Source organism: Branchiostoma lanceolatum, chromosome 3, assembly GCF_035083965.1.
Source record: "Branchiostoma lanceolatum isolate klBraLanc5 chromosome 3, klBraLanc5.hap2, whole genome shotgun sequence".
Taxonomy (NCBI): Eukaryota; Metazoa; Chordata; class Leptocardii; order Amphioxiformes; family Branchiostomatidae; genus Branchiostoma; species Branchiostoma lanceolatum.
Genome location: NC_089724.1, coordinates 8,962,140 through 8,972,909, shown reverse-complemented (window position 1 = coordinate 8,972,909; position 10,770 = coordinate 8,962,140). Strand labels below are relative to the sequence as shown.

At 41.0% G+C, this 10,770-nt stretch overlaps 2 protein-coding genes across 2 annotated transcripts; both read left to right on the top strand.

Moving 5' to 3' along the window:
- The first annotated feature begins 267 nt into the window (after positions 1 to 267).
- On the top strand, positions 268 to 5,157 carry LOC136430052 (cytoglobin-2-like). The gene is made up of 5 exons (XM_066420314.1): positions 268 to 415; positions 2,132 to 2,359; positions 2,970 to 3,204; positions 3,945 to 4,113; positions 4,525 to 5,157. The coding sequence occupies exons 2-5, from the start codon at positions 2,163 to 2,165 to the stop codon at positions 4,536 to 4,538; spliced, it is 615 nt and encodes a 204-aa protein (XP_066276411.1). The 5' UTR covers positions 268 to 415; positions 2,132 to 2,162; the 3' UTR covers positions 4,539 to 5,157.
- Positions 5,158 to 5,443: 286 nt separating this feature from the next.
- Positions 5,444 to 10,368, top strand: LOC136430053 (cytoglobin-1-like). The gene is made up of 5 exons (XM_066420315.1): positions 5,444 to 5,925; positions 7,060 to 7,293; positions 7,847 to 8,072; positions 8,811 to 8,979; positions 9,552 to 10,368. The coding sequence occupies exons 2-5, from the start codon at positions 7,097 to 7,099 to the stop codon at positions 9,563 to 9,565; spliced, it is 606 nt and encodes a 201-aa protein (XP_066276412.1). The 5' UTR covers positions 5,444 to 5,925; positions 7,060 to 7,096; the 3' UTR covers positions 9,566 to 10,368.
- The last annotated feature ends 402 nt before the right edge of the window (positions 10,369 to 10,770 follow it).

Below are 10,770 nucleotides of genomic sequence, written 5' to 3'. Positions count from 1 at the left end.
AAATACGGTAAGTTGGGGGTTATAGATCTGTGAAAGCTGTTTTTATTACCTTCCAAGTAATAATTGACTCTATATTGACGAATTCTATCTTTGGGCATATGGAAGAATTGGCAGAAATATAAAGTAACTTAGATTCCCTGCCCCATGATATATTAGCGGTAAGTCAATACTACCTCCTCGACAGTTCCTAAGCAAACATGTAAGTAATACTTAAGATAAACCGCACCACGACTGACGCGTTCCCCAGCCTCTATGGCGACGACCTGCCTGCAAACAAACAGGGTCGCCTTACCGCAGCACGCCAGTCAAAGGGGTCCAGTCGTCGGGTCGCCGCACAAACAGTCATATCGGCGACACGACCGGACGAGGTGGGACGTGTATCCGTACTGTACGCGACACAACCATCCTAGTAAAGGTATGGCTAGTACTACATATCTGAGGTGTTCGCACATGCAGTTTATACGTCCGAATTGATATATCATTTGTGTGGTCCTAAAGTGAACTGACGTTAATCAAAGAGAATGTATTGTACATGTATTTGTTGAAGGGCAAATTTCAACAACACTACAAGCGCATATGTACCTATACTAGTTTGGTTATACGATCTATCGATCGGTTGAAGAAAGCCTCGTGTTATCAAAACCTGAATCAGTCCCTGGTATTTCTACCATATCCGCTACCAGACTTGTGCAACAATTGTACCCACGACAAGTTCATTGTTGCGTAATAGCAATGAGTTCCGGTACACACTGGTTAAGGGCACGGTCTGGGGGTGTCGTGGATTGCGCAATGCTATAGAAAAGGTGACAGCACACCCTTCACCCTTACACAAAGCAAACACGCAGGACGTGACCTGGCCAATGGTAGAGATAGATTTTTTGCTTGTCATACTGTGCACGTATGTTTCACACGTGTTGCGCAACCTTATGATAGATAAGAAAATTATATGAATACTGTAAATGCAGAAATGTTCGCGGTAGTTTTATTTTCGCGGTTTTCAGAAACTTTTAGCGCGAACTTAAAACCACCTCGACAATTTTTGTCCACCTACCCCCTTGTTTAAGCGCTACGTATATCACTACATTGAGGCAGCTATCTATGTTTCCAACTGGCTGTCCGTACAACCACCAGACGGTTGCATTATGTGACTGTAGCTCTGCTATTGTTTCAAACGCGAACTTAAAACCACCGCGAGCACCGTCTATTTTCTCTCAACCGCGAAATTAAATGCCCGCGAACATTTTTGCATATAGAGTATCTCAACCCTGAAAATATAACGTTGACCTTCTAATACACAGGGTGGCTAGAGTACGCCTACGATAGGTTTAGTTGCCATAGACTTATAGAAAGCTTTTGACATCTCTACAAAGGAATGCCGTTTGAACTTTTCACGAACTTATCGGCTAAATCACTATTTAAAGCGTATCATGGTGGCTTGAATGTAAGACAAATTTAGATTAAGGAGTGTTTACAGTTGAGTTATAGTCCGGATATGTGCCGTGTTAAGTACTGATTAGCCCCCACAAAGTAGTTGTTACTTTTTGAATGAGCAATCCGCTTTGTCGTCTTATTAGTTGGCACTTCCTAACCTGGGTGCCATTCTAGTTATTTTTCCATTCTCTCCACTTACTTATAGTCGGAAAACTATAACTAAAATGGCACCCAGGCTAAGAAGCTTTCACTGATTTCAATATTTGTCTATACGTACCGTTTGATCTGCCAACTTTGTGCCCAAGTGACAGTGAAAAACCATATCGGATATACTTATATATAGGTTAATATATTTTAGCTTAATTACAATTTCAAATAACAATGATATGTGCAATACATCCTTAATTGTCATGTCAGTAATAACGGATGATTTCAAAATGAATGTGTAATTGTCTTAGTGTATCGGTTCCGCGTAGCCCGATTGTCAACATTTGTGCCAACACACAGCTAACTATGTATGATATATACGTGTTGGCTGCGAGACTGTATACGTACATTGTAAACGTTTGAGTTTAAATGATAAAACCAAATCATCAAGTGCCCACCAACATGACAAATCGGATGCCCACAGTAAAGAAACAAAAAACTACTTTGTGAGTCAAGTTCTGTCTTTTACTGACCGACGTTGATATTATCCCAGTTACACGGTGGACATCTGAAATAAAGAAGACATGGGTGCGTTTCTGACCAAGCCGTTCTCCCTGGTGGGAAGACTCCTCTGGAAGGTCCTGTTCTCCTGGTGGGTCAAACAGATAGAGACGCCGAGTGACGTCACAGGACTGACACCGACACAGAATCAGCTCATCAAAGAGTCGTGGAAGATGTTCCTCAGTAAGAAGAGAGAGAATGGATTCGTCATATTCAGGGTGTAAGTGTGTATTTTTATATCCTAATGATGCAGATGTGTTCAAATTGCATAATTGTAAATTGGATCATTTTAAAGGACAATAGACAAGAATGACATGAAACACGCTATCCATAAACAAAAAAAAGAACAAAAAACAGATAACAAAAAACAACAGACATATGATCGTGTACAAATTCGAGTAAATGATATGAAACACGCTGCCTATCAACAAAAAAGTAACAGAAAAAGCAACAGACATATCATCCAGGTAATAAGATACGCCATAAACAGTTACTCAAGCAACTGGATAAGATTTTGAAACAGTCAGACGTTTCAGACAGCATCCAGTCACTGACGAAAGACAGCGGATGCTGTCTAAAAAAGTCTGACTGTTTCAAAATTTTATACAGATGCTTGAGTAACTGTTCTTATGGCGTATGTGCATCATATGCATAGATGAGTTGAAAAAACCGACACTGCTGTCTGAAACGTCTGTTTCAAACTTTTATCCACTTGCTAGTCTAAGAGTAACAGATACTGTTTTTGGTGTGTGTATCATATGCATAGATGAGTTGAAAACAGCCGACACTGCGACAAGAGTGTAACGAAATGGAATACATTACCGTTGCAGATTGTTCACGGACTATCCAATCACAAGGAAGCTGTTCAAGGGCGTGGACCAGATGGACTTGGACGTTCCAGGTCAGCTGGAGAACAGCATATCCCTCCGCGCACACGTGACACGCTTCATGCACAGCTTCGACACATACATGCAGTGTCTGGACGAACCCGAAGACCTGAAACAACTCCTGTACGACACCGGCAAGAGCCACATCATACACGACGTCAAACCGGAGTACTTTGATGTAAGTTTTATACGTCGGCTTCCATAGCTGCTCAAGATATATTAGGCCCTGTTTATTTGATCATATGGACTACATCCTCTGGGACCCCAAACACTGATGCGAGCGTGCGAATAAAAAAAAAGTTGCCTTCATTATGAAATCTGAATAATCAGGAATGTTGAACAAATGACTAAACACAGTGAGTATGGTATACCGAAAAACGACTCTTCATTTTTGTTCTTTCACATCTTCCTCTTTGACTTTGAAATTGATTTATTTGAGTCTGCTTTGTACGATTTATGGTTTGGTCAAAATTTATTTGGGGGGGGGGGTGAAAATTGATGCGAGCACGGATTTCTTCCATATAATGAAATCAACATGGCCTTACTGTAAAAGAATTACAGATTTTATATATGTTGCAGCATATTTGGGAGGTCACTTTCGGTAACACAGAAGATGGCGTAAGCGTTGTAGCGTCGTAAAATGACTTGTAATCATCAGACAGATGCTCGTTGATCCTTCTTTTTCATCGTAACAGAATATATGGGAAATTACTCTTACGATATTCTCCTATGCAAAGACGATGCTAGGAAGGGTTACGTGTTTTAATGTTAGGTGACTCCGCCTCTTTGGAGAGGGTTGGGCTCCGTCTTCCAATACCGTGCTAGACACAGTGGATAACAACCCACTGGCGCTGTCTCTACGGCATCGAAAGGGCTATGGGACTACCTTTACCTTTTGTTTTTTTTACCTCTTTCTAGGTTCTTGAGACTGTCCTGATGAAATCGCTGGAGATAGTGTTCGGAAGTAAGTTTACCCCACAGCTCGAAGAGGCCTGGCAAACAGCATACAGCCACTTCAAAGTCCCCATCAAGCAGGGGTTGGAAGATGCGATCCGCAAGAGAGACCAAGCAGATACAAGCGTAGTAGGTGAGTTATACATTTCAAGGAATACAACATGCAACTAAAAGACTAGATCAAAACAATGTATGTATGCCAGTGAAAATATACTAGAATATTGTGGTTTAGTCTTAACCTTGTAACTATGCGTGGAAAGCCAAGGAAAGTTACACAGTTGTAACTCGTAGAGAAGGGGGGCTGGAATTAAAACAAAAGACAAAAAAGAGCCAGACTGTCCATGCCATTGACATTGAGACGTGACTTGCACAATGATTTCCTTGCCATGAAGTCACGGAAGGATTACGTTTCATGCCCAGGGGTCATGTGGAGTTCAATGTTGACAGTGTGACGATCGTTCTTTGGGTCTAGCGGCAGCACGAAAATGTGTTCTATGCCCAATGTCATGTTATAACAAAAATGTCATTCATCTATTTTTCCCAGTGACTGTGGAATAAACATCGACAGAGCCACACTTTTGAGACCAAGAGACATGAAGAAATGAAGAGTATTTCAACGACCTTAGACGATGAACTTACTAACCCTTCCCAAGAGCCTTAGCGTCAACAACACTCATGGTCTCCGTGTCAACAATGCTCATGGCAGCCATCTTGAAATTGACGTGTAACGTTAAGTGTTTTCACGTGTAACGTTATGTGCGAACGGGCGATTTGACAGTGCGCTCAATGAATTCCATCGATAAAGATCGAACCATTTTACGCTTGATGAGTTTTGCTATCTTTTAGTACGTTTTGCATGACATTCCTTTCATAAAGTCAAAGGTAACACAATTCAGGACGCAGCTAGGTCGCAAAGGTGCCGCGTGTCCAGTGAGATAGGGGCATTTGCATTTGGCATATACTGTACTATTAGAAATCCTCCTAGCAGAAGTATAATACATATTTCAGTATTTAGGTGGTGTGGAACTACCACAAGAACTAGATGTTAAGAGTTCGCGGCCATCTTGTCTTGTAATTTTCTAATCCAAATGGTCATCCACGTGACTGAAAAATCACGCAAGTTGAGTGTCATTTCAAAATTTTCTTTACAACGTCATTAAAGTATTATCTCTGGGAATTCTCAGCTTTTTTTCTTCTTTTTTGAACGTTATCTAAGTTGCTATTCAGTGTAGTATTTCATAGAAGACCTGTCGGGTCTCAAAAACCCTGACCTTATTGATGTTTTTCGCCCGCGCATTGATTTTGATTCCAGCTGTTTCTGTAAAGGTCGATCCTTTTTAGAAATAGACAATGACAATCCTATGACCTTGGCAACAACTTATCGTTAGTTGAAAAGTCACCGGAAGCTATATATAGATAAACAGGGCCGGGTTTTGTGCAGATTCGAAGAATACATGTATATAAAAATATATCACCTAAAATTAGAAACAAATTTGGTGATTTTAAATCTATTAGAAAAGCAGCATAAACATCGCAGTTCAAAATTGATAATAATAAAAGGAGAGGCATTTCTCTCTCTTTTCCAATCAGATTTAGGGTTTCAGACTATATCATCCATACATGTTGTATATAGAATTGGAAAGTTTTCACGGGTTAATGTACACACAGAATACCAATAAAACACTCCCAAACACTTGCAAGGCTATCTTGACTCTATGACAACGCCTACGTTGGCATATTAGAACGCCCTTTGGCACTCCGCGCCGTACGTAGTGAAAGCTTGTAATTGCCAGTAGGACGTTAGTCAAACAAACACGGGACCTCAGGACGTGAGGTTACCTCCACAGTACTGCACAGGACTTCTATACCTTTACCTTTACACACGGAGGGACACAAGACTGACGATTTGAGCCAGATTCGGTCTTCAGCAGGCTCGTATGGAACTGTAAGTTGTTTGAATGTGGTGTAGTTTAGTTTTAGTCTGTGAAATTACGTTGGAAATACAAGACCAACAGCTAGCATGTCGCCAAAACGGCGGTTCAAGTCACCAGGACAACATATTCTACCACCTGTCCAATGTTAGTTTCGATCTGAGGAGAAACTTCAAGGCTTACTAAGCTTTGCCCTGTTTTTGTCTTTTTATCTGCAAGTGCTCCCTAGACACAGATAGTTATATAAAGGCTGCTTTTAAGCCAAAATCCTATCCACGAGTCCACACGTATATCGTAGATTGCGCAACATAGTGTTTCTGACATTGATAAATTATGCTGACCCTAAACGGAACAAACAGTATAGAGCACGTTGTGTATTTCAGGCGGATGTCTGTCACTCACACTGAACATGTACATCAACATAACGTTGGTTTACTAGTATTATTTTTTTTCTTTGACATGATATACTCGCTTTAGTTCAAAGCTAGCAAGGGGAAGTGGCTTATTCAAAGTCTTCCGATCGAAATAGGAGTTAGGCAAATTTGCTTTCCGACCGTGTTTGAATACGTGTTTTTATCGCGTTACATAGAACAACGGTATCAAATCGTCATTGAGGGTAACTGGTGCGAATAATACAATTCAATCCGACATGCCAAAAATTGTGAGCTATACGCTGATTAAACTGTTTGTAAAGGGTATTTCCGACAACGTGAACAATGAGTATCTTTGTAAGTTTTGTACTGAAGGTGTTAGCTCCTTCCGTGTGCGAGCGATATTCTAAAGTTAGCGTAAGGCCAAGGGAACTTTGAATGGACTTCTAATGTCGCGCAATGATGTTTAACGTGGTGTCTAGACACAGTACTGCATACGATATACGTATCCTTACTTAGTTACATAGGATTGGAACCTATTCGGTGTTGATAAACTTCACAAGCCATTGAGCATGTACTACATGTAAACACTGTGTGTTTACTGTAACGGTTGTCCTAATAGGAATGCTCCCGCGAAGAAGTGTCTGGATATGGTATACGTATCATTACAAACACCTAGGATAGGGACCTATTAACTGTCGATAAACTTCACAAGCATTTGGGCATGTACAGTACATGTAAACATTCTGTGTTTGACGTTATCGTATATCCTCATAGGAGTGCTCTCACAAAGGAAGCGTGAACCCAAGGCGACATGGGCGGTGTTATGGGAAAGCCGTTCTCCCTTGTGAGAACCCTGTTGTGGAGAGTCCTGTTCTCTTGGTGGATGAAGCCCATAGAGAAGCCTGATGACGTCACAGGTCTGACGCCCACCCAGGTCCGACTTGTTCAGGAGTCTTGGAAAGTCATCCTTCTCCACAAGAGACAAAATGGCTTCCTCATATTCAGGATGTGAGTACGTACACGTGTATACGACATGAAAAATGGAAGCATTGTTTCTGGACTGTGTGGACTTAATTTGCATAATCAATGAAGCATTTCTTTTGATAATCTTTTGATAGATTTGTTACATATGTAATTAATGGCAAGTGGAACATTAACAGATACATGTACCAATTATGAAAATATAGGCCCAATTGGCATATTTCATAATTCATTTAAGAGAAATGATAGTAATTTCATACTTGCGACATGTGTAAGTTCGTGTACTTAGCCATGCATAGATTATGTAAATGTGTAAGTTATTTGCATAATCAAGATAGCTCATGGAGGTATGAGGTCGCCGAACTTTTGTTGTAATAGTCATGGCATGGCACTGAGTGCCCTGTGTCACACCTTACCTTTAAAGCTGCTGTTTAAAGCCATTTGATTAGGATGCTTCTTTCTTGATTTCTTTATTGAACAAAAATTGGAGAGACAACACTCACCGGTTCTAGTTGTCTCGCTCGCAACATACAAAATGTAAAAGTAGACTTATGTGTCATTTGCTTACTCTTCCCTATAGATTGTTCACAGACTATCCTATGACGAAGAGGCTGTTCAAAGGCATAGACAAGGTCGACCCCGAGCAGTACGAGAAGACCACGTCCATGCGCGCTCATGTCACACGCTTCATCAACAGTTTCGACACCTTCATGGAATGTCTTGAGGAGCCGGACGCGCTGAAGACACTTCTGTACGACACCGGCAAGGCGCATCTCAGGCACAACACCAAACCGGAGCATTTTGACGTGAGCTTGTTCTGCAACGTTGTTGTAAAGTATAGAGAATAGCACCCAGCTCTAAATGGATCAAGCGTAGTCAAAGTAGGCTGAGTATTAGGTCCAATTTACACAGATGTCTTCGGAGTCGACTCGGGGCTGTGTGTGAGGAACTTTGAGCTGCTCAAGTGGAGTTTTCCTACCGAGAAAATTTGTCGGACAGGTGTCCGGTGTCGGGTGTCGGGTGTATATGTTGCATTTCTTCCATTTGTTTCCCGACAAAATCACTGTGGATGGCTGAAAGTTGACATATACTCCATAACATAACATGCTGCATGGAACGGAAGATGTGTGATGTGATCGTCCCAGCTTTATTTCACAATAAGTCGTTTTATTAACGTTACTCTTGGCCTGAAACGGGGCAACGTAGACGGTATCCATGTATGCGTTTGCATGAATGAATAAATGAAGATTTTTATTGTACATTTGTTCCAATTGAGTACAACAATATAATAGTAAACAGAAATATCTATATATGTGTATTGTCAAATTACTACAAGAATTATAAACTACATGGATTCGACTTGTCGTTTTTTTGTAATGGTAAGAATGTAAGAGGAGATATGGTTTATGATCATTGCCTTCACTCATTATTAGAAATATAAATTTGTTTATATTGCTTAGGCGTACGAAATATGGGAACATAGATTATATGAGTCCACAAAGCTCAGTTCTCTTAGATAACAAAATGATTTTTCATCTTTGTAGGATCTAGAAGTCGTGATGATGAAGTCTCTAAAGGCGGTTCTGGGACAGAAGTTCACGGAGTCGGTGGAGGGGGCGTGGAGAACAGCGTTCGCCTTCTTCATAGTCCACCTCAAGTTGGGCGTGACGGAAGCCTTGCGGGGACGGGAGAAGAAAGACACAAGTGTAGTCGGTAAGGTAGTGACATGTTTAAGGACGCAAGATTAAGTGAGTGAGTGGGTGAGTGCGTGCGTGAGTGGGTGAGTCAGTGAGTCAGTGAATGAGTGAATGAGTGAGTGAATGAGTGAGTGGGTGAGTGGGTGAGTGAGTGAGACGTATGGTGAGTGAGTAGGTGGGTGATTGAGTGAGTGAGTGAGTGAGTGAGGGACTGGGATAGTGAATAAGTGAGTGAGCGAGTTAGTGAGTGAGTGAGTGAATGAGTAAGTGAGTGAGTAGGGGGTGAGTGAGTGAGGGAGTGAGTGAGTGAGTGAGTAGGTGGCTGGATGTGTGAGTGAGTGAGTGAGTGAGTGAGCGAGCGAGCGAGCGAGCAAGTGAGTGAGTGGCGAAAATGTTGAATATAACTCATAATGCTACAGATAATAAGATAGACTGGAGTTCTTATATTCATTATGTACAGAGTATGTCAATGACTTTCTGAGTTCAATGGTTGAGAGCTCAACAACAAAAACTTCTTCATAATCACGAGGCATATAGTACAAGCACTTTGTTTTGTTGAATAACGTCCGACTCGACTCTATCTTACAGTGACGGTGGAATGAATCATGGTGTTGACGATTTGTGAGCAGAAGTGACTGAACTGGCATGGCGATCTCGGACAAACCATGATGGACAGACAGACAGGCAATAAAACTAAACCTTAAGTGTGCCAACGTCCCCTACCCCCACCTAAGGAACTATCAATTCAATTTGAATGTAAGATAGGTGCCTTCTATATATCTTTTGCATGGAGATTGTGAACAACTCACATTGCCCTGTATGGCAGTGCCAAAGTTAAAAAAAAACTCTGAAGGCGTGGGAATTAGCCTACATGGCAGACTAACGACCTTTGTCGTTGTTTCCCCGCTTCATAAATTCAGTGCAACATAACGCATGCGCACTGTCCGTTTACTGGCCACGTTCACTTTTCTGCAAGTCACTCTGTTTACGGCTCCCCAGAATTCTGTTTTGTGTACTTTCTGTCACAAGGTGCAAAAGGAATGCCTCGCATCTTGCCGAACCTTCATCACTTCTCCAACCTTTCCATTTCGTACCTTAAACACGGTAGAAGATAAGTGCAGTTTATTGTACTATGTATGTTGATGATAGAAATATCCTATTCATTTATAAAGAAAGTAGATGCCCCCACTTTAATCATATAAGTAGCACTGAGACATTTATTTTCTTTATGCGTTTCGACAAACGGATTATTACCATTACCAAGAAGCGAGAAGAAGCCAAACTCGAATACTAGACTACAATACTTTTACCAACATGTGTATGTTTTGACCTGTACTTAGTTCGGTTGGGCAAAAATGTACAAGACAAGTTTTCATTTTCATATAACATGCTAGTAGCGTGTGAAGTGAATGGGTCGTCATCTCCTGTTACAATTGACGACAAAGTTGGTAGGGGACTATTTTAGAAACCTGAGAATATCTTTGTTCAGGGAATTTGGAGGAAATCTCAGTTGGATTCTTCATGTAAGTAGATCTCACTGGTTGTATTGATGAATACATGTACTATTGACTGTCTATATGTATCATTATGTTATATTGATCATCATTTCTTCTTGTTTGAAATAAGGGGGAAGATCTCTGGTCGTCTTGTAGATTGAGGCCTCGCGATGAATATTATGGAATGCAGGCAAATGTGAAGAATCACAGACAAAATAGATAGTACTACCATTTCCACAATGTAGTAATGAAGTAGTGTCAGTAATTGATAAATTCTAACTGAATAATCAATGTTCTTACTACGTATCGTC